The sequence below is a fragment of the Nerophis ophidion genome, linkage group LG01 (genome assembly GCF_033978795.1).
Source record: "Nerophis ophidion isolate RoL-2023_Sa linkage group LG01, RoL_Noph_v1.0, whole genome shotgun sequence".
In the NCBI taxonomy this organism is placed as follows: domain Eukaryota; kingdom Metazoa; phylum Chordata; class Actinopteri; order Syngnathiformes; family Syngnathidae; genus Nerophis; species Nerophis ophidion.
Window position 1 is genome coordinate 29,769,100 of NC_084611.1, and position 25,329 is coordinate 29,794,428.

General features: G+C 37.1%; 1 protein-coding gene across 3 annotated transcripts in view; it reads left to right on the forward strand.

Annotated features, from left to right (window-relative positions):
• The window catches only part of hsd17b3 (hydroxysteroid (17-beta) dehydrogenase 3), a 38,491-nt gene extending 15,681 nt beyond the window's left edge, over positions 1–22,810 (forward strand). For 2 of the 3 annotated variants that reach the window (XM_061900470.1, XM_061900453.1), the window contains exons 2-11: positions 2,715–2,761; positions 8,740–8,815; positions 8,885–8,992; positions 14,065–14,132; positions 14,395–14,439; positions 15,549–15,583; positions 15,847–15,928; positions 19,733–19,798; positions 22,264–22,413; positions 22,494–22,810. In XM_061900470.1, the coding sequence (XP_061756454.1) occupies positions 2,715–2,761; positions 8,740–8,815; positions 8,885–8,992; positions 14,065–14,132; positions 14,395–14,439; positions 15,549–15,583; positions 15,847–15,928; positions 19,733–19,798; positions 22,264–22,413; positions 22,494–22,619 (803 nt within the window). In that variant the 3' untranslated portion in view covers positions 22,620–22,810. The remainder of the gene's footprint in view (positions 1–2,714; positions 2,762–8,739; positions 8,816–8,884; positions 8,993–14,064; positions 14,133–14,394; positions 14,440–15,548; positions 15,584–15,846; positions 15,929–19,732; positions 19,799–22,263; positions 22,414–22,493) is intronic. The other variant, XM_061900462.1, reaches the window with a different exon arrangement.
• Positions 22,811–25,329: the final 2,519 nt, after the last annotated feature.

Genomic DNA, 25,329 nt, shown 5'->3' on the forward strand with positions numbered 1-25,329 from the left:
CCCTCCGAATTCTTATTGGTCGACATGTGTGTGACGATTGCTGACGTGTGTGTGATGATTGCTGACGTGTGTGACGATTGCTGACATTTTCTTCGTCTCTTCCGCGAATGAGATAAATAATATTATTTAATATTTTACTGTAATGTGCTAATAATTTCACACATAAGTCGCTCCGGAGTATATGTCGCACCCCCGGCCAAACTATGAAAAAAAATGTGACCTATAGTCCGAAAAATACGGTAATTCAACAAATCCCCAACATTGGAGATAGGTCGATTGGCAACACTAAATGGTCCCGAGGGTGTGAATGTTGTCTGTCTATCTGTGTTGGCCCTGCGATGAGGTGGTGACTTGTCCAGGATGTAACCCGCCTTCCGCCCGAATGTAGCTGAGATAGGATCCAGCGACCCCAAAAAGGGACAAACGTTTGAAAATGGATGGATGGATAAATGTTTTAATGTCTTGTGAAGTTTATTTTTCGACCGTGTCTAAAAAAATAATAGCGGTAATGTTGGTCTTCAAGATATACTGTGTAATGTTGGTCTTCAAGATATACTGTATAATGTTGGTCTTCAAGATATGCTGTGTAATGTTGGTCTTCAAGATATACTGTATAATGTTGGTCTTCAAGATATGCTGTGTAATGTTGGTCTTCAAGATAAACTGTGTAATGTTGGTCTTCAAGATATATTGTATATTTCAAACACTATTTGGTCATGTTTTTGTTAAAGGGGCTTATATTATAAAAAAAAATTATACATTTAAACATTTCTTTGGGGTCTGCATAACATGTAATGGTGTTTTTTGGGGTCCAAATTTAGCATAGACTATGTTTTACAGACCATCTTTTGAGCCCCTTTCCGACCGTCTCTTCAGGATGCGCCATTTTTGGGCGGTCTTATTCACGTGGCTCCACTTTGACTGCGCCTTCTCACAGCCATCTATCTATGTTGTAGTTTCAGCGCTTCCATAGCGTATCTACAGATATAGGTTAGAGCTGTACGCTACTAGGGATGTCAGATAATATCGGCCGATAAATGCTTTAAAATGTAATATCGGAAATTATCGGTATCAGTTTCAAAAAGTAAAATGTATGACTTTTTATAACACCGCTGTACAGAGTGGTACAAGTAGGGACGTAGGGAGAAGTACAGAACAGTTGCGTCCCCCAGTCATACTTCCCAACTCTCCCGATTTTCTCGGGAGACTCCCGAATTTCAGTACCCCTCCCGAATTTCTCCCAATTTCCACCCAGACGACAATATTGGGGGTGTGCCATAAATGCACCGCCTTTGCGTGCCGGCCCAATCACATAAAATCTACAGCTTTTCAAACACACAAGTGAATGCAAAGCATACTTGGTCAACAGCCATACAGGTCACACTGAGAGTGGCCGTATAAACAACATTAACACTGTTACAAATATGTGCCACACTGTGAACCTGCACCAAACACGAAAGACAAACACATTGTGGGATGACACAACATAAACACAACAGAACACATACCCAGCAGCCCTTGCAGCACTAACTCTTACGGGACGCTACAATAACATCTACGGCTTTTGGAGTTCAGTGCACAAGAAGGAGACGAGGCAGGAGAACGAAGAAGACACGGCGACGACGAGTAAGAATAAGAAATATGCTTGCAAAAAATAATTTAATTTCATCCAGGACAGCCCGAAAGCGAAGGGGTATGGTGCCTTCACCTCAACCCCAATCCGCCCCCCTCCCCCTCCCCCCAAGCTCCAGAATTCGGATTTCTCAGGGTTGCCGAGTATGCCCCCCCCGCCAACCCCACCCACCTCAACGTCCTCATGGTCTCTTAGGGAGAGCATGTCCCAAATTCCGAGCTGGTGTTTTGAGGCATGTTAAAAACATAATGCTCTTTGTGACTTCAATAATAAATATGGCAGTGCCATGTTGGCATTTTTTTTTCCATAACTTGAGTTGATTTATTTTGGAAAACCTTGTTACATTGTATGATGCATCCAGCGGGGCATCACAACAAAATTAAGCATAATAATGTGTTAATTCCACGACTGTATATATCGGTATTGGTTGATATTGGTATCGGCAATTTAGAGTTGGACAATATTGGAATATCGGTAAAAAAAAGCCATTTTCGGACATCTCTAGTTTTAAACGTAGATTAAAATCATCAAAGGTCCCATTTTTAAAATATGTAGCCCTAAAGTAACTAACAGTCTATGAATAGTAACACAATAATATTAAGTGCTACAATTTACAGTCACAAAATTATTAATACAGTCCAATTATGACATCAAATGAGCATTATTATAGTTGTAAAGACACCATTTGTGATAGATCAGTTACAATCGATTGTGCGTATATATTTTCAAAAATATGACGACTTCAATTACTTGGATTCTTTTGCCTTTACACTTCCAACACATTGCATCTGGCCTAAAGCTTTCCTTTCCTTAAATTTCACTGTAACTGTCACTTCATTTTGCTCTTTCATTGTCTGTTTTCTGAGTGGGGGTAGGGAGGGATGAGACACCAGTACATCCCGTCTGTTCCCCACATGTTCTTTATCAGAGCTGAGGTACGTGCTGGAAGTACTGCTGGTCGGAACAAGATGAAGAAGTAAACAAAACGGCTGTGTGGTGACATCACACGCGTTGCCCCCGCTGGAGAGAAATGGCAACTGCAGTAAATGTTGCCAACTAATTGGAAGTGTTTTGGTTTCAGTGGTGACGGGTGCATCAGAGGGCATAGGAAGAGAATACGCCTTTGCGGTAAGTTTATGATTATAACAATGTTTATCATTTATCAGTGTCTCCTTCTTGTTGTAATGAGTGCATCATTGTAATATACAAACCCCGTTTCCATATGAGTTGGGAAATTGTGTTAGATGTAAATATAAACGGAATACAATGATTTGCAAAGCCTTTTCAACCCATATTCAATTGAATGCACTAAAAAGACAAGATATTTGATGTTCAAACTCATAAACTTTGTTTTTTTTGCAAATAATAATTAACTAAGAATTTCATGGCTGCAAGACGTGCCAAAGTAGTTGGGAAAGGGCATGTTCACCACTGTGTTACATCACCTTTTCTTTTAACAACACAATTCTTTCCCATTCTTGTTTTATGTAGAGCTTCAGTCGTTCAATAGCCCGGGGTCTCCGCTGTCATATTTTATGCTTCATAATGCGCCACACATTTTCGATGGGAGACAGGTCTGGATGCAGACGGGCCAGGAAAGTACCCGCACTCTTTTTTTACGAAGCCACGCTGTTGTAACACTTGTCTTGCTGAAATAAGCAGGGGAGTCTATGAAAAAAACGGCGCTTAGATGGCAGCATATGTTGTTCCAAAACCTATATGTACCTTTCAGCATTAATGGTGCCTTCACAGATGTGTAAGTTACCCATGCCATGGGCACAAATTCACCCCCATACTATCACAGATGCTGGCTTTTGAACTTTGCGTCGATAATACTCTGGATGGTTCTCTTCCCCTTTGGTCCGGATGACACAATGTCGAATATTTCCAAAAACAATTTGAAATGTGGACTCGTCAGACCACATATTCAACTGAATATGGGTTGAAAATGATTTGCAAATCATTGTATTCCGTTTATATTTACATCTAACACAATTTCCTAACTCATATGGAAACGGGGTTTGTACAAATTTATATTGGTACCTCGGTTGTTATTAAATGGTAAATGTTTGTACTTGTATTGCGCTTTTCTACCCCTTTTTAAGGAGCCCAAAGCGCTTTGACTGTATTTCCACATTCACACACATTCACACACTGATGGCGGGAGCTGCCATGCAAGGCGCGAACCAGGGCCCATCAGAGGCAAGGGTGAAGTGTCTTGCCCAAGGACACAATGTATTAGTAATCTGTTACAAAAATTCGGACAAAGACCATAAGAAATTTTGCATTTTAGAATTGAATTGAATTGAAGTATTTATTTCAAACCTGCACAGTACAACAACACTTTATTTTTTTTAAATCTTGGCAGAGACATTTGTGCAAGGCTTGAAAATGGGTTGGATGTAGGGCTGGGCGATATATACAGGTTTGTCTCTGTGCGATATAGAAAATGACTACATCGTGATATTCGAGTATACGTTCTCACGCATGGGTAACGTGAGTGGTAATATGAGATAAAGAAGGTGCGAACCTGGAAACAAATGAAGGAAGAATTAATTCCCATCGTCCGGCGTGGGTTTGGCTTCAAGTGGGAATATGTCGAACAGACAACCGTAATTTGTCAAGTGTGGGGCAAAAGCGTTGCTACCAAAAGTAGCATTACTGCTAATATGTGACATCATTTGAAAAGTCACCTGCTAGAGAATGAAGAGTGCTTACTCCGCATGTCAACATCTAGATTTGGCCATAATTTGTCAAGTGTGGGGCAAAAGCGTTGGTACAAAAAGTAGAATTACTGCTAATATGTAGCATCATTTGAAAAGTCACCCGATAGAGAATGGAGAGTGCTTACTCCGCAAATCAACATCTCCATTCGGTGCCACACCAACAAAAACTATTTTCACATCAACACCGTATGAAAAAATGAGTCAACAACATAAAGAGATACCTCAGTAACCTACCACATAATGATTTGATTTCCTATTATACAGCTCATTTTTATTTGACAGTTATTGAAATATATAGTGTGACATCCTGCACAAAAGTGCACTTTATTTGTTTTACATTATTATAGTGGCGTTCTGTACAAAAAGTTCACTTTAATTTAGTGCTGTTTTGATATGTCATCTTAGTGACATCATGCACAAAAGTGCACCAATAGCTTGTTTTGAAATGTCTCTGACAATCTTGCACTTTCTGTTTTGGAAATTATATGAATGTTTGTGCCACTCTTTAATAACTGTTTAATAAATACAGTTTTGGTAAATTGACTTAGTTGGGCTTTCCCTCTCTGCATGAAAGTTCCAAATGAGCATATATTAGTGCAGTATGAAGAAGAATGTTTTAATGTACACACATAGAATCATCATACTGCTGTGAATACATGCATCAAGTGTTAATTCAAGGCTAAGGCAAAATATGGAGGTATATATCGTGTATCGTGACATGGCCTAAAAATATCGAGATATTAAAAAAAGGCCTTATCGCCCAGCCTTAGTTGGATGAAGCATATGCTTATAATATCCCAACCCCTCTCACTCATTCCACATTTACCATAAACAATATAATACAAGAAAAATACCTTACAAACAAAAACAAGAAAAACTCCTGTACACTGACAGTGCAATAGTACCACTGTTAGTAGGAGACAAGACAAGATGAGACAAAACACACACACACACACACACACACACACACACACACACACTCTCTCTCTCTCTCTCTCTTTCCTCCTCATACTTCTGCAGTACACCTTTTTTAAACAGTGTTTTAAATTGAATCATGTTTGAACACATTTTTAACTCATCCCCTAAGTTTTTGCACAGAGTGACTCCACGCACTGAAATGCACATTGATTTTAAAGTTGTTCTACATTTAGGCAAATGAATTTACCTGCGACCCCGAACGTGACAAGCGGTAGAAATGGATGGATGGATGGATAATTTGTTGTTTCCTCTTTGTTTGTTTACTATAGTGAGCATCTCTATCCTGGAATAGGTTCTGTAGATTGGATGGTAGAGAGTTTTGGGATGCCCTAAACATAATTGGAGCAATTTTAAAGTTGATCACATGGTTTGATTGATTGATTGATTGATTGATTGATTGATTGATTGATTGATTGAGACTGGCTGCACAAGCTACAACGACTCAGATCCCACATCAGGGTAAGATTTCGGTACTTTTATTAAAGTTAAAGTCAAACTTAAAGTCCCAACGATCGTCACACACACACACTAAGTGTGGTGAAATGTGTCCTCTGCATTTGACCCATCCCTTTGTTCCTCCCCCTGGGAGGTGAGGGGAGCAGTGAGCAGCAGCGGTGGCCGCACTCAGGAATCATTTGGTGTTTTGTTTTTTTTAACCCCCAATTCCAACCCTTGATGCTGACTGCCAAGCAGGGAGGCAATAGGTTCCTTTTTTTTTTATAGTCTTTGGTATGACTCTGCTGGGGATTGAACTCACAACCTTGCGGTCTCAGGGCTGACACTCTAAACACAAGGCCACTGAGCTGATATTTATTGGTACCGGCCAAACTCTGTCGGTACTCCCGAGTACCGGTTAACAAAAAATCAAACTGTGCCACATTTCAAAACCTTTTTTGCACGTGACGTCACGTCTGGTGGCAGATTTGGCGCCGGTTCAAGTACTTGGCCAGGAAACAAGCAGTCAAGCATTCAGTGTACCTTTTGGTAATTTTTATCATTTTCCATGCCAACTTAGAGATAACAAGGTGCTAAAAAGTACAGTAAGCGTCCACTAATTTCCATTGGGTTTCCCATAGATATGCCATTAAATTAGCATTAGCAATTTTACATGGCGATTCTCCAGGGTGTACCCCGCCTTTCGCCCGATTGTAGCTGAGATAGGCACCAGCGCCCCCCGCAACCCAAAAGGGAATAAGCGGTTGAAAATGGATGGATGGATGGATTCCAACAGTTCGAAATATGGTAATAAATGCCACAACCTAACTGCTGTTTCAATCAAACAACTGGTGTGTAATAAGTACATTATTTACAGTATAAACACTATGTAGGGCATAACATTGACTATAATGGCAAAGACTACGTTCCCCCAAAGGCAAGATAGAAAACAAGATATCAGCTGGACAGTGCCAAATGTTAATTTATCATCCATCCATTCATTTTCTACCGCTTATTCCCTTTGGGGCGGCGGGGGGAGCTGGTGCCTATCTCAGCTACAATCGGGCGGAATGCGGGGTACACCCTGGACAAGTCGCCACCTCATCGCAGGTTAATTTATCAATAAATCAACATTTATTCAAACAAAATACCGAAAAATGTATCGATTCAAATGTGAAAAGGTACCCATCCCTATACATCCATCCATCCATTTCCTACCGCTTATTCCCTTTGGGGTCGCGGGGGGAGCTGGTGCCTATCTCAGCTACAATCAGGCGGAAGGCGGGGTACACCCTGGTCAAGTTGCTACCTCATCGCAGGTTAATTTATCAATAAATCAACATTTATTAAAACAAAATACCGAAAAATGTATCGATTCAAATGTGAAAAGGTACCCATCCCTATGCATCCATCCATCCATTTCCTACCGCTTATTCCCTTTGGGGTCGCGGGGGGAGCTGGTGCCTATCTCAGCTACAATCAGGCGGAAGGCGGAGTACACCCTGGTCAAGTTGCTACCTCATCGCAGGTTAATTTATCAATAAATCAACATTTATTAAAACAAAATACCGAAAAATGTATCGATTCAAATGTGAAAAGGTACCCATCCCTATACATCCATCCATCCATCCATTTTGTACCGCTTATTCCCTTTGGGGTGGCGGGAGGAGCTGGTACCTTTCTCAGCTACAATCAGGCGGAAGGCGGAGTACACCCTGGTCAAGTTGCTACCTCATCGCAGGTTAATTCATCAATAAATCAACATTTATTAAAACAAAATACCGAAAAATGTATCGATTCAAATGTGAAAAGGTACCCATCCCTATGCATCCATCCATCCATTTCCTACCGCTTATTCCCTTTGGGGTCGCGGGGGGAGCTGGTGCCTATCTCAGCTACAATCAGGCGGAAGGCGGAGTACACCCTGGTCAAGTTGCTACCTCATCGCAGGTTAATTCATCAATAAATCAACATTTATTAAAACAAAATACCGAAAAATGTATCGATTCAAATGTGAAAAGGTACCCATCCCTATACATCCATCCATTTTCTACCGCTTATTCCCTTTGGGGTGGCGGGGGGAGCTGGTGCCTATCTCAGCTACAATCAGGCGGAAGGCGGAGTACATCCTGGACAAGTCGCCACCTAATCGCAGGTTAATTTATCAATAAATCAACATTTATTAAAACAAAATACCGAAAAATGTATCGATTCAAATGTGAAAAGGTACCCATCCCTATACATCCATCCATCCATCCATTTTGTACCGCTTATTCCCTTTGGGGTGGCGGGAGGAGCTGGTACCTATCTCAGCTACAATCAGGCGGAAGGCGGGATACACCCTGGACAAGTCGCCAACTCATCGCAGGTTAATTTATCAATAAATCAACATTTATTAAAACAAAATACCGAAAAATGTATCGATTCAAATGTGAAAAGGTACCCATCCCTATACATTCTTACTTTATTACGAGGTCTTCAATAGTGTTTCTCACCTTCTTGATCAAAGTGCCAGCACTCACAATTTTTTGGGGCCCCACGGTGGTTTATTTTGCAGTTTTACTCTACGAAAAAAAAAAGTCCCTGACCCATGGGATTCTTTGTTGGAGCTCTGGATTCCACGTAAAGATAGTTTGTTACGCGCAATGTTTGGCCGTACGATAACTGAGACGGTGTACAAAAACAGGTGGCCAAATGTGGGTGAAGATTTTCGTTTAAAACCCAGGTACAGCTGTTGGAAAAATTCTCAAGGCGCACAATCGAACAATAATGTGGAATGAATGGAAACAGGTCAATTATGTATGTACTGCCATCTAGTGGAAGAGCATTTAATTGTTCACGCTGTCACTATTTGTCACTAGTATAGAAGTGAGGGGCTCCATTTTGTCTCAAATCAACAATTCTACACAATGCATGAAGGAATGAACGATTATTTGGTTACTATCCCCACCCTTCCTGCATCATCAGCTCGCCGAACAAGGAATGAACGTTGTCATCATGAGTAGAACCAAAGCCACTTTGGAGCAGCTGGCCAAGGAAATTGGTTAGGACTATTCTACTAATTGTTACATCGGGTTGAGTACCATTATTGATGTTTGTTATTCTTGCACAGGTGAAGCTACAAGTCGTACGGTTAAAGTGCTGGTGGCAGACTTCACCGAGGACAAAGTCTTCGGTGACATTGAGGAGCAACTGAAGGACCTCAACATCGGAGTATTAGGTACAGTGTTTACAAAACACCTGATTAATTACTGTTTTTCTTTTTTAACAAAAAAAAAACACACAACGAACTACAAAGGAGTACACATGTGATTTCTTAGTTTTTTTTATAAATTTGCAAAAAAAAAAAAATTTACTGTTTCACATTGTTACTATGGGGTATTGTGTGTAGAATTTTGAGGGGAAAACATGTATTTTATTTTGGAATAAGCTGAGACATAACAAAATGTGGAATAAGTGAATTTGTACGCAATGTATTTTCGAAGGCAGATTAAGTAAAACCTCTTGTAAAGCCTAATTCATGGTTTTCCGTTCCAAATAAGAAAGATATGTCAAAGACAGAGTCGGTCTCCTCCCTCCTGATAAAAGTGAATCAAGCTGTCAGGCATGATTTGTCTGTCACTTTTTAACCGGTATGTGTTAAAACCAAATTAATTATTGATGATTTAAGTTGGGAGAGAATTTTGAGTTTTATGGTCCGTTAGCCATACTATCATTATATAGAAATATATTATTTTCCCAAAAATTTTTAAATTATTAATTTTAGATATTTACTATTAATTATTATTTTATCTATTATTTAATTATCATTTATTTATATATTATACATATATATAAACAGCTTCTGGTCATATTATTAGAATATCATGAAAAAGTTGATTTATTTAATTAATTCCATTTAGAAAGTCAAACTTGTAGAATGTATACATTCATTCCAAACAGACTGATACATTTCAAGTGTTTTTTGCCAAAAAGGAGATGATTATAGCTGACAACCAATGAAAACCCTAAATTCAAGATCTCAGAAAATTTGAATATGGTGAAAAGGTCAGATATTGAAGACACCTGGTGCCACACTCTAATTAGCTAACTAACTCAAAACACCTGGAAAAGCCTTTAAATTGTCTCTCGTTTTGATTCTGTATGACACACAATCATGGGGAAGACTGCTGACTTGACAACTGTCCAAAAGATGACCATTGATACTTTAAAGAAGGAGGGCACGACACAAAAGGTCATTGCCACAGAGGTTGGATGTTGCCAGAACTCTGTGTCCAAGCACATTAATAGAGAGACGAAGGGAAGACAAAGATGTGGTAGAAAAAAGTGTACAAGCAAGAGGGATAACCGCGCCCTGGAGAGGATTGTCAAACAAAACCGATTCAAAAATCTGGGGGAGATCCACAAAGAGTGGACTGCAGCTGGAGTCAGTGCTCCAAGAACCACCACGCACCGACGTGTGCAAGATATGGGCTTCAGCTGTCGCATTCCTTGTGTAAAGCCACTCTTGAATAAGAGACAACGTCAAAAGCGTCTCGCCTGGGCTCAAGACAAAAAGGACTGGACTGCTGCTGAGTGGTCCAAAGTTATGTTTTCAGATGAAAGTAAATTTTGTATCTCCTTTGGAAATCAAGGTCCCAGAGTCTGGAGGAAGACAGGAAAGGCACAGAATCCATGTTGCCTGAAGTCCAGTGTCAAATTTCCACAATCGGTAATGGTCTGGGGTGCCATGTCATCTGCTGGTGTTGGTCCACTGTGTTTCCTGAGGTCTAGAGTCAATGCAGCAGTCTACCAGGAAGTTTTAGAACACTTTATGCTGCCTGCCGCGGACCAATTTTATGGAGGTGAAGATTTCATTTTCCAACATGATTTGGCACCTGCACACAGAGCCAAATCTACCAGTACCTGGATTTAAGGACCATGGTATCCCTGTTCTTGATTGGCCTGGAAACTCACCTGACCTTAACCCCATAGAAAACCTACGGGGTATTGTGAAGCGGAAGATGCGAGATGCCAAACCCAACAATTCTGAAGAGCTGAAGGCCACTATTAAAGCAACCTGGGCTCTCATAACACCTGAGGAGTGCAATAGACTGGTCGACTCCATGTCACGCTGTATTGCTGCAGCAATTCAGGCAAAAGGAGCTGCAACTAAGTATTGATTGCCGTACATGCTGAAACTTTCCATGTTCATACTTTTCAGTTGGCCCACATTTCTAAAAAATATTTTTTGGTACTAGTCGTAACTAATATTCTAATTTTCTGAGATACTGAATTTGGGATTTTCAGTATTTGTCAGTACTAATCATCAAAATTTAAAGAAATAAACATTTCAAATATATCACTATGTGTGTAATGAATTGATATATGTAAGTTTCACGTTCTGAATATAATTACTGAAATAAATCAACTTTTTCATGATATTCTAATAATATGAACAGCACCTGTGTATATATATATATATATATATATATATATATATACACAGTATATATATATATATGCATGTGCATATGCATACATATATATATATATACATATATAAGAATATACATATATGTATATGTATATATATATATATACATATATATGTATATGCATAATTGTACATATATTTACATATATATACACACACACACAGACATATATATATATATATATATATATATATATATATATATACATATATATACATACATACACAATTAGTTATTTGCTTGAATTAAAAAAATATTTAATGAAGAAAAACAAACATTATTTATTTTTTTATTATGGTCAAAATAATAAAACAAATTATAAAAAATTGTGCTAAATCTGTTATAGAAATTATAAGTTCCATCCATTTTCTACCGCTTGTCCCTTTTTTGGGGTCGCGGGGGTGCCGAAGCCTGTCTCAGCTGCATTCAGGCGGAAGGCGGAGTACACCCTGGACAAGTAATTATAAGTCAATGTATTTTATTTACCTTGATTTCAGATATGTAATCTGTCATTGTCATAAATAAATAAAAAATTATTAAGAAATATATATTTTGAGGGTATTGTTGTGTATTCAATATTATTGTATAAATTACAATAAGCAAAATAACAAGAGCTGATATTTTATGTCATTGTTATTTTAAGAAGTATATTTCAGATGTATAAGCTTATAAGCAAAAACTTGCAAATTGCTCTCACAGAAATTCCAGAGTTAGAAAAAAATATTTAACATATATAGCTATAGTTTGTATATTAGTGCTGTCCAAAGATTTTTTTTTTTTAAATCAGAGTAATAAAAATGTTAATCAAATCATAGCTTAAAAGGAGGTTTTATTTATATATATATATATATATATATATATATATATTTACACACACATATATACATATATATGTATATATACATATATATATATATATATACATACAAATATATATATATTTTTTTTTTTCATAAGCTGCAAAAAAATACTTAAATTTTACTTCAAAAACTGACAGCTTAGTCAACAGAATTTTACAGTCAAAGCAGTGTTATTTTTACAGCATATAGTAAAATTCAATAAATGGAAAAACAATACCATTGTTTTTAGTGTTAAAATTCAAGGAAACGGAGCTGCCAGGTTGTTTTTTTTACATGTGAATGATCACAAAAAATATTTAATTAATTATGAACACACTTAGCGTAATCATGTAATTTATATTGACCATACAAGCTCTTTCACCACCACACGGTGAGTGATCAGATCAATGCATACATCCGTACAAAAATGTAATAAAACTTTCCTGGATGACATTTTCACAATGAAATATCATTTGTGTATAAATATTGGCGTCTTTTCTTTTAGCAAATTTTAACTACACAAGCGAGTATTCACCTGGGATTGATCATGAATAATCCAAATTCCATATGTGATTAATCTAATTTAATTAAAATAATAATTTGACGGACCAACTTTATATACGTATACTAAACCTAAATTAAAATAATTTTTTTATTAAAATGAGATTTTACTCGATATCAATCTTCTATATATATTTTTTTTTACCTGCATACTTGTTAGAAAATGTGATTAAACTTCAAATCCATAAACTAGTGAAATTGAATTTACACATTGACTTTGGCAGCAATTGTCAGTTGTTATTTTACTTTATTGCTCATCTTTTAAAAAAAAGTTTGACTCTCAGTGCCAGCCAGGTAAAGAAATACTTCTGAACCCAGTTGCTATGGTGGATCATAAAACCAGCGCCCCATTGATCCATCTTTTTATTATGGTCTTATCTCTGAGTCAACATACTCAGGATTGATTGAACTCATTCAGATAGGACTCTCTGGAACATCAACACTCAGAGTTTCCCATCTTAAATCAACTCAGACTTCAGGTTTTAAACTTTCAGAGTTTGTTGGGCCACCTACTTGGAATACCCCCCCGCCCCAATCGTGGCTGTTTGTTAACCATCGTATTGTAACTAGAGATGTCCGATAATGGCTTTTTTGCCGATATCCGATATTCCGATATTGTCCAACTCTTAATTGCCGATTACGATATCAACCGATACCGATATATACAGTCGTGGAATTAACACATTATTATGCCTAATTTTGTTGTGATGCCCCGCTGGATGCATTAAACAATATAAAAAGGTTTTCCAAAATAAATCAACTCAAATTATGGAAAAAAAATTCCAACATGGCACTGCCATATTTATTATTGAAGTCACAAAGTGCATTATTTTTTTTAACATGCCTCAAAACAGCAGCTTGGAATTTGGGACATCCTCTCCCTGAGAGAGACTATGAGGAGGTTGAGGTAGGCGGGGTTGAGGTGGGGAGGTAGGGGGTAGGGGGTAGCGTGGGTGTAAATTTTTTTTTTTATTCCCGGAAGAGTTAGTGCTTCAATGGGTTCTGTGTATTTGTTCCGTTGTGTTTATGTTGTGTTACGGTGCGGATGTTCTCCCGAAATGTGTTTGTCATTCTTGTTTGGTGTGGGTTCACAGTGTGGCGCATATTTGTAACAGTGTTAAAGTTGTTTACACGCCCACCCTCAGTGTGACTTGTATGGCTGTTGACCAAGTATGCGGTGCATTCACTTATGTGTGAAAAGCCGTAGATATTATGTGATTAGACCAGCACGCAATTGCTCTGTACTTCTCCCTACGTCCATGTACCACTCCGTACAGCGGCGTTTTAAAAAGTAATACATTTTACTGTTTGAAACCGATAATTTCCGATATTACATTTTAAATGCATTTATCGGCCCATATTATCGAACATGTCTAATTGTAACCTGACTGGATGTTTTTCTTATTATATGGCAGTTAATAATGTCGGCATGCTGCCCAGTAACGTCCCCAAGAGATTCCTTGAAGACACAGATTTGGATCAGGTCAGTGGTGGCCAAGACGTTAATATTTAACTTTAAAAAATATATACATACACATCTTTTTACTTATTTATATTGGGTATTTACCATGAATTGATTAACGTGGACCCCGGCTTAAACAAGTTGAAAAACGTATTCAAGTGTTACCATTTAGTGGTCAATTGTACGGAGTATGTACTGTACTGTGCAATCTACAAATAAAAGTATCAATCAATCAATAAAGGCTCGTAAATGTTAATAAGTGCAATGTCTGTTCCTTTTACAGACAATAACAAGAGTGATAAACTGCAATGTGAAAACTATGGCTAAGGTAAGAGCGTATATGTGCTTTGGAACTTAAATATAGGGATGGGTACCAAATTTTGTTCTTTTGTAGGCACCGACCCGGTAGTACCAAGTATAGATTTAGGTCAAATTAAACTGAGTTTTATTCGTCCCATTTGCACAGTCAACTTCATGGCAAACACTACTTCAAAAGCGAGGCGACACTCCCTAGTCCAGGGGTGTCAAACACATGGTTTTATCCGGCCCGTTCGATGAGTTGGCCGAGTATAAAAATGAGTCGAAATATTTTGAATGTAAGAAACTGTTGTTCTAAATGTGTCCACTAGATGTCGCAAAAGCAGTTCTTAGTATCTTTGTAGATGATGCTGCGTATGTAAAAAAAAAACATAAACCACATGATGTTAGCGCACCAGTCCAGGAAAATGAGCAAACTACATAAATAAAATCCTGTAATTTGATTTTGATATAATTTGTTTTATCTTGATAGATTGAAAAAGAACACCAATGAGTTGACTGATGAACATTATCAAATAGTCTATTCAGAAAGTATAAATAACGACAAAGATAGAATACAACATGTGAGTGTAAAAAAAACCCAACAACAACATTATGATTTGTACATTTTCAGAATGTGCTCGGTCTATTTTTAAACACAGAACACAGTCTGAAGTTGTCTTTATTTTTAAGTTATCATGCTGTAATTTTACCAGTCCGGCCCTCTTGGGATTAGATTTTTCTCCATGTGGCCCCCGATCTAAAACGAGTTTGACACCCCTGCCCTAGTCTTTACACTACTGCTATCTAACGTCTCGGAATTGCAACTGCATGCAATGTTTATTTGCATATTAGACCCAGAAGTGTATTAAGAAAACAAGATATAACATCTGGATAGCAGAGTTATCATAATCAGCTCATTTTTGCATGTTGCATTAAAATAACTAGATTTTATTATGAAACAACTGACTTTTGTTAACACACAAAAGTACCAAAAATGGGTACCGCTTAGTATCTATTCCCATGTACCAGGAATAGGTTCTAATTTGAAAGATACCAATCCTTAATTATACACAGTATATCTTACATTTCTTTGCATTTCTGTGTAAAATCTAAATGTATTTTTTTTTCCCCCAACAGATGTGCAAAACACTCCTTCCTGGCATGGAAAACAGGTTTCGTGTCCACGTTTTCTTCATTGGATATAACATATAACGTACAACCACAGTGGGATACTTTTACATCTAATTACAACTATTTAGTTCGGCTTCTGATTGCTTGGAAGCTCTCTGGCCGCTATATTAGGTACACTAGTGAAAAAATGCTGTCTTTATGAAGATGATAATGCTCAATCACTTAGCATCATATCTAATATAGAGGGCAATGATGAGTGTATGTTTTTGCTTTTATGCATGTGTGTTTAACTCATGCTGTGTAGGGGAAAAGGGGTGATCATAAACGTTTCATCAGGAATTGCCTGCATTCCCTTCCCAATGTACTCACTGTACGCCGCATCCAAGGTGAGTCCACAGCGTCGCCCTCTCTCCCTGTCCTATCTTGCAGCTTCTGATTCTATGGTTGTCATCACACTTTAAAAAAAACAACAACAAAAACATGCGTGATTGTATTTTGAAATCCAATTTGTAAGAGTTTCTAAAGGGGCTTTGGACGTTCCTGTATGACATAGGAGTCACATTTGAGGACCAGGGGACGGAACTGGCCCGCCACATGATTTTAGATGGCCCCCCACATAATTTTAGGTGGCTCGCCATATCATCTAATTTGGCCCACCACGTCATTTACGTGGCCCACCACGTCATTTACGTGGCCCGCCACAACATCTAAACTGGCCAGACACATCATTTATGTGGCCCACTACATCATCTAATGTGGCCCACTACATCATCAAATGTATCCCTCCACATTTAAGTGGCCCGCCACAACATTTATGTGGCATGCCACAACATTTATGTGGCATGCCACAACATTTATGTGGCATGCCACAACATTTATGTGGCATGCCACAACATTTATGTGGCATGCCACATCATCTAAATTGGCAAGACACATAATTTAAAGTGACCAACCACATCATCTAATCTGGCCCGCCAGATCATCTAATGTGGTCAGACATATCATCTAATGTGGCCCACCATATCATATAATGTGGCCACCACATCATTCATGTGGCCAGCATATCATTCTAAAGCAGGGGTCACCAACGCGGTGCCCGTGGGCACCAGGTAGCCCGTAAGGACCAAATGAGTAGCCCGCTGTCCTGTTCTAAAAATAGCTCAAATAGCAGCACTTACCAGTGAGCTGCCTCTATTTTTTTAATTGTATTTATTTACTAGAAAGCTGGTCTCGCTTTGCTCGACATTTTTAATTCTAAGAGAGACAAAACTCAAATACAATTTGAAAATCCAAGAAAATATTTTAAAGACGTGGTCTTCACTTGTTTGAATAAATTCATTGATTTTTTTTTACTTTGCTTTTTATAACTTTCAGAAAGACAATTTTAGAGAAAAAATACAACCTTAAAAAATATTTTAGGATTTTTAAACACATATACCTTTTTACCTTTTAAATTTCTTCCTCTTCTTTCCTGACAATTTAAATCAATGTTCAAGTAATTCTTTTTTTATCGTAAAGAATAATAAATACATTTTGAATGAATTCTTCATTTTAGCTTCTCTTTTGTCGATGAATAATATTTGTGAAATATTTCTTCAAACTTATTATAATTAAAATTCACCAAAAAATTTCTGGCAAATCTAGAAAATCTTTACAATCAAATTTAAATCTTATTTCAAAGGCTTTTGAATTTCTTTTAACATTTTTGTTCTGGAAAATGTAGAATAAATAATGATTTGTCTTTGTTAGAAATATAGCGTGGTCCAATTTGTTATATATTCTAACAATATGCAGATTGGATTTTAATCATTTAAAACATGTCGTCAAAATTCTAAAATTAATCTTAATCAGGAAAAATTACTAATGATGTACCATAAATAATTGTTTAAATTTTTTCAAAAAGATTCAAATTAGCTAGTTTTTCTCTTCTTTTTTCAGTTGAATTTAGAATTTTAAAGAGTCGAAATTGAAGATAAACTATGTTTCAAAATAAAATGTTCATTTTTTCCCCCTGTTTTATCCTCTTTTAAACCGTTCAATTAAGTGTTTTTGTCATCATTTATTCACTACAAAAAACCTTCCGTAAAAGGAAAAAAAATGTTTGATGGAATGACAGACAGAAATACAATTTTTTTTTATGTATCTCGTTACATAGATTTATTTATTAAAGGTAAATTGAGCAAAATGGCTATTTCTGGCAATTTTTCAAAGTGTGTATCAAACTGGTAGCCATTCGCATTATTCGGTACCCAAGAAGTAGCTCTTGGTTTCAAAAAGGTTGGTGACCCCTATTCTAAAGTATCCAGACACATCATGTAATGTGGCCCTCCACAATATTTGTGTCCCGACACATCATCTAATGTAGCCTGCCGTTTCATCGAATGTGGCCAGAAACATCATTTAAGTCAGCCCACCACCTTATCTAACGTAGCCTGCCATCTAATGTGGCCAGACACATCCTCTAATGTGGCCAGACACATCATCTAATGTGGCCAGACACATCATCTAATGTGGCCAGACACATCATCTAATGTGGCCAGACACATCATCTAATGTGGCCAGACACATCATCTAATGTGGCCAGACACATCATCTAATGTGGCCAGACACATCATCTAATGTGGCCAGACACATCCTCTAATGTGGCCAGACACATCCTCTAATGTGGCCAGACACATAATTTAAATTGGCCAGACACATCATCCAATGTGGCCCAACACATTATCTAATGTGGCCAGACACATAATTTAAATTGGCCAGACACATCATCTAATGTGGCCAGACACATCATCTAATGTGGCCAGACACATAATTTAAATTGGCCAGACACATCATCCAATGTGGCCCAACACATCATCTAATGTGGCCAGACACATCATCCAATGTGGCCCAACACATTATCTAATGTGGCCAGACACATCATCTAATGTGGCCAGACACATCATCTAATGTGGCCAGACACATCATCTAATGTGGCCAGACACATCATCTAATGTGGCCAGACACATCATCTAATGTGGCCAGACACATCATCTAATGTGGCCAGACACATCATCTAATGTGGCCAGACACATCATCTAATGTGGCCAGACACATCATCTAATGTGGCCAGACACATCATCTAATGTGGCCAGACACATCCTCTAATGTGGCCAGACACATCATCTAATGTGGCCAGACACATAATTTAAATTGGCCAGACACATCATCCAATGTGGCCCAACACATTATCTAATGTGGCCCACCACTTCATTAAAATGGCCTGCCACATAATTTATGTGGTCAACCACATCATTTATGTGGCCCGACATAACATTTATGTGGCCCGTCATATCATCTAAAGTGGCCAGACACATCATTTAATGCAGCCCACCACATCATCTAATGTGGCCCTCGCAATATTTGTGCCCCGCCACATCATTTAATGCAGCCCGCCACATCATCTAATGTGGCCAGACACATATTTAATGTAGCCAGACACATCATCTTGAGTGGCCAGTCACATCATCTAATGTGGCCCTAGACACATCATTTAATGTGACCAGGCACATCATCTAACGTGGCCCTAGACACATCATTTAATGTGACCAGACACATAATCTAATTCTGCCCCACACACATCTTTTAAAGCGGGCTGACACGTCATCTAATGTGGCCCCAGACACATAATCTAATTTGGCCCCACACACATCTTTTAAAGCGGCCTGACACATCACCTACAGTGGCCCTCCACATCATTTTTGTGCCCCGCCACATCAACTAATGTAGCCAGACAGATCCCTCATGTGGCCTGTCGCATAATTTGCAAAAGGCTGGAAATAATAAAGCACTTTTTTGGCTAAACGTGTTTGTTCTTTCAGTTTTGACAGAAAATGTACTGCATGTTCTTCACTTGAATATCATCTGATCATGCCAGAAGATGTTCCAAGCAATTATTATTCATACTTTGGTTGTCAGAAATAAATAATACAATATCTACTTGTCATCTTGACCTACAATTTCAAAGCAAGTTATCATGAATTTGTAGAATAATCAAAAACAGTTGCATATACAAATTGTATAACACGGCTATAATGTGTTTAGAATGACTGTTACAAGCAGCCCTCTGATAATTGGGATTAAAATGAGTTCGACACCTCTAGTGTAATCTCATGTCTAATGCATGTGATGTGTGTTTCGCTCTCTTGCAGATATTTGTGGAGAGATTTTCTCAAGGTCTTCAGGCAGAATACAAAGAAAAGGGGATGCTTATACAGGTGCTAAGACCCTCTAAATCACAAGTGTCAAACTCATGGCCTGGGGGCCAAATCTGGCCCGTCGTATTATTTTAGATGGCCCGCGAAAGCCTGGAAATAATACGCGTTAATAAAATGCTTAATCTTTTCTTACTAGATATATTTGTTATTTCCCTTTTGACATTAAAAATCATGTACTGAATGCAATTGCAGAACTTTTAAAATGCACTATTGTCAGAACGTGGTTTTTGCAGCTTACTGGAAGGTTTGTTCTCCCGGGATGCAAACGGACTATTCTGGACAAGGCTTCCTGGTAGAAACATATTTATTAATCTAACTACAAAATAGTTACAAAACGGAAAACAACCCGAAGGCAAGCGTCCCTTTTGCAAGCGGAAGCTAAGGCAAAAAACGTAGGACATAAAACAGCATGAACTATGGTATTGCATGTAACAAGCAATGACCACTAATGACATTAGGCCGAGTGATCAGAAAAGGCAGGCTTAAATAGTGCCTGATTAGTGCTCGGGCAGCAGCTGAGCTGGTGAACACCAATCCAAGACAGCTGGAAACAATACATAACCACGGTAACCAAAACAAACAAGGGTGTACAGAAACAGGAACTAAGGGAGTCTAAAACTAACAGAACATAACCAAACATGATCCGGACCACGGATCATGACAAGTATCATCAAAATCAAAATATTATATGATCATGTATTACAAAAATATTTTCAGTTAAAATAAAGCTAAATGCTGTACTTAAATATCTACTTGAATTGTGATTTCAAAACAAATTATTGTTCAAGCTGTGTTGGATCCGCTTTGGACTGGACTCTCGCGACTGTGTTGGATCCATTATGGATTGAACTTTCACAGTATCATGTTAGACCCGCTCGACATCCATTGCTTTCGTCGTCTCCAAGGTTCTCATAGTCATCATTGTCACCAACATCCCACTGGGTGTGAGTTTTCCTTGCCCTTATGTGGGCCTACCGAGGATGTTGTAGTGGTTTGTGTTGTGGTTTGTGCAGCCCTTTGAGACACTGGTGATTTAGGGCTATATAAGTAAACATTGATAGATTGATTGATGGTTAAATTCCGCCGACTGAGTTTTTTGTTTTTTTTAACCGTAAAAACAACTTTATTACTGTTTTTCCCCCATATACAATAAGACACTAAAACATAAAAAAACAAACTTAAAATTAAAACAACAAGATTTTACAGTAAAAAAAAAAAAAACCTGGCAGCTCCGTTGCCTGAATTTTACCACTAAAAACAGTGGTATTGTTTTTCCATCTATTAAATTTTTCTAAATGCTGTAAAAAACACTGCTTTTACTGTAACATTCTGGTGACTGAGCTGCCAGTTTTTAAAGTAAAATTAAAATATTTTTTTTTTGCAGCTTATGAATTATATATTATAAATAAATTATGTATATAATGGAGAATTTATGATTTCTTGGCCATTCTTCAGAGAATATGAATGATAACACAAAAACCTTTCTTCCACTCATGCTTAATGGTTGTGTGAAGCTATTCATTGGTAAACAAATGTGTTTACTCTTTTTAAATCAAAATGACAAAAGAAATTACCCAAATGACCCTGATCAAAAGTTGGCAGAGTGGCCAAAAAGTTCAATTTTGGTCCAATCACTCTAAATGACTTTGTTCCAGAAGTTTTGAGGCTTGTCTCTGTGCTGTTTGGCGTAATGTTAGCGAGATATTTTCTGACATTTGCGCAGAAATGGCTTTCTTCTGGCGACTCAACCATGCAGCCCATTTTTCTTCAAGTGTCTCCTTATTGTGCATCTTGAAACAGCCACACCACATTTTTTCAGAGGGTCCTGTATTTGTGGATTTTTCTTTGCATCTCGAACAATTTTCCTGGCTGTTGTGGCTGAAATCTTTGCTGGTCTACCCGAATCCCTCATTTTCCACTTCTCAATCAGCGTTTGAACACTGCTGATTGGCGCGCATTCTTAATTCCTTGGATATGCTTTTATACCTATATGCAGTTCAATTACCGTTTCTCGTGGAATATTTGACAATTCTTTTGCCTTCCCCATGACTCAGAATCCAGAAACATCTGTATAGCACTGGATGAAAAATGCAATGGTCTGTCAGAAGCCCAGAAACTCACTGACCTTTTACACACACACATTATTTACAAACAAACAGGTCACAGGTAAGGATTGGAACCTTGATTAGCCATTCAAACCTGTTTGTATCAACTTTTGTGCATGTTATCAGATCAAAGTCACTGGGGTATGTAAACTTTTGATCAGGGTCATTTGGGTACTTTCTCCTGTCATTTTGATTTAAAAAGAGTAAACACAGGTTTTTGCCAATAAATACATTCAAATATTCTCTGAAGAATGGCCCAATAACTGCCATGTGGCCCTCAATGAAAATGAGTTTGACACCCCTGCTCTAAGTCAAGAAAATGCATGTGCAAAATCTGTAGCTCCAAGTATTACTCTGCAGGCAGTCACTCCCTTTGGGGTCTCCACTCGCATGATTGGCTACCAGGCGACGGACATGGTCACCTTGTCCCCGCGTGACTTTGTGAAGAGCTCCCTGCAGTACCTCAGAGCTGGGGACAGAACATACGGCAGCATCTGTCACATGTTCCTGGTAAGGATCACCAACATTAGCGATTGGTTAAGTGAGTTCAACGTGGAGACTCATCTTGTTGTTCTTGTGCACACAAACAGGGCTGGCTGATCAGGTCTACCCCACGAAAGATTCTCTACGCAGACTCTGTGCTGAACGGCCTTCAGGAGTACGTGGAGAAGAAACAAGCCAAGACGAGATCCATCTCGACTTTAAGCGTAGCTTGATCATATCACACTTTGTAGACCAATAAAATGTCAAGGAGTAGTTAGGGAAGTACAGTAGTTCATACTAAAAGTTTGTGAGTAAAGCTGAAGAACAGTACAGTATGAATGACAAATTATTAGTTATGGACTGTTTGGTCATGTTTTTGTTAACGTTGACTCTATTACAGTATATGCAATGAATTATCACTTAATTGTCTGCAATTAAATGATGTATAAATATATATACACACAAACATATGTATATATATATATATATATATATATATATATATATATATATATACACAAACATATATGCATATTCATATAAATATATATACATACACACAAATATATACATACACATATATATACACACACATATATATATATATACATATATATACAGTATATATATACATACATATATATATAAATACATACATACATACATACACTATATATATACATACATATATATATATATAAATACATACATACATACATATACTATGTATATATACATAGATATATATGTATACATACATACACATATATATACATACACATATATATATACAGACATTTATATATATACATACATACATATATATATATACATACATACATATATATACATACATACATATACATACATATATACATATATATGTATATATATACAGTATATATATATATATATATATGTATATATAAAAAAAAAATCTCCTGATGATTGAGGGAACCCCTCATGAAACAGTTCTGTAGAGACGAAGTAGTCTTGTGATTTTTCCCACACCTACATATACATATATATATGTATATATGTATATATGTATATATATATATATATATATATATATATATATATATATATATATATATATATATATATATATATATATATATATATATATATAAATACAGTACAAGCCAACATTTTGGACACACTTTCTCATTCAATGTGTTTTCTTTGTTTTCATGACAATTTACATTGTAGATTGTCACTGAAGGCATCAAAACTTCAATGAACACATGTGGAGTTATGTACTTAACAAAAAAAGGTGAAATAACTGAAAACTTTTTTTATATTCTAGTTTCTTCAACATCGCCACCCTTTGCTCTGATTGCTGCTTTGCACACTCTTGGCATTCTCTCGATGAGTTTCAAGAGGTAGTCACCTGGAATGGTTTTCACTTCACAGGTAGAATATAAACCATGTTTTTAGCTATTTTACCTTTTTTGTTAAGTACATAACTCCACATGTGTTCATTCATTGCCTTCATTGACAATCTACAATGTAAATAGTCATGAAAATAAAGAAAACACATTGAATGAAAAGGTGTGTTAAAACTTTTGGTCTGTACTAATATATATATATATATGTATATATATATATATATATATATATATATATATATATATATATATATATATATATATATATATATATATATATATATATATATATATGTGTGTGTGTGTGTGTGTGTGTGTGTGTACAGTATACAGTGTATTGTAGAGTGCAGGTACTTAATCCGGCCACCAGAGAGCGCAACAAGCCAGGGTTTACTGATCGGTGCTGTCATTTGTAGTCTTCCAACCATACCTTTCATTAGTGCATGTTTTACATGGACTATGTGGCATCAATAACACCATTAGACTAGTCTGTATCAACTACTACAACACGACATTAATTTTTAAAGTCATCTATTTTAAAAAGTGTGCATTTTTTAATTTTGTGCTTTGTTTATTTATGTTGTTGGCTGTGTGTGAAAATGTACATACATATTGAATATTATTTTTTTTGTTCTGTTTAAAAGAAGCCCACTATATTAAAAAAAAAAAAAAAAAGGCAATTTTTCCAAACATGTAACCCCTGAAAAACATTTTTTTGCAATTTAGAATAAATAATGAAAAAAGTGTATTATCATTGTTTGATTATTTTTAATGTATTAGTTTATTTGTTAAAGACGATGCAGTGCAAAATATTACATATATTTATCACTGTCACTTCCATAATAAGTGTACATGGGGTCAAAATAATATTTGTAAACGATTTGCTTATTTGTGACTGTAGTCGCTGGATTGTCTTTTTGAAATATATTGCAAATTAAATAAGTGACTAGTGGAAAATGTATGTATGCATTTTTGGTTAAGTATAGCATTTTCAGTGATTCTAAAACTGTGGTACGCTTACCTCTATCTAATGGTACGCCGAAGAATCATCCATCCATCCATCCATTTTCTACCGCTTGTCCCTTTTGGGGTTACAGGGGGTTCCGGAGCCTATCTCAGCTGCACTCGGGCGGTAGGCGGGGTATACCCTGGACAAGTCGCCACCTCATCGCAGGGTCAGCACAGATAGACAGACAACATTCACTTAATTAAATATTCAAACACAGTGTTACTGTTCAAACTGTGTGTAATTTTACAGTGGCCAAAACTATTAAATATACTTGTTGAATAAAACCCTGCCTTCGTGTTAATGAAAACGTAGGCCTATTAGTTCATATTGGTCACTATGGTGGTCCTTGGAGAGCTACACTGCAAAAAGTCAGTGTTGAAAACAAGAAAAACAATACAAAAATTAGGGGTATTTTGTTTGAACTAAGCAAAATTATCTGGCAATAGAACAAGACAATTTGGCTTGTCAAGACTTTCCAAAACAAATACAATTAGCTAACCTCAATGAACCCAAAAATACCTTAAAATAAGTATATTCTCACTA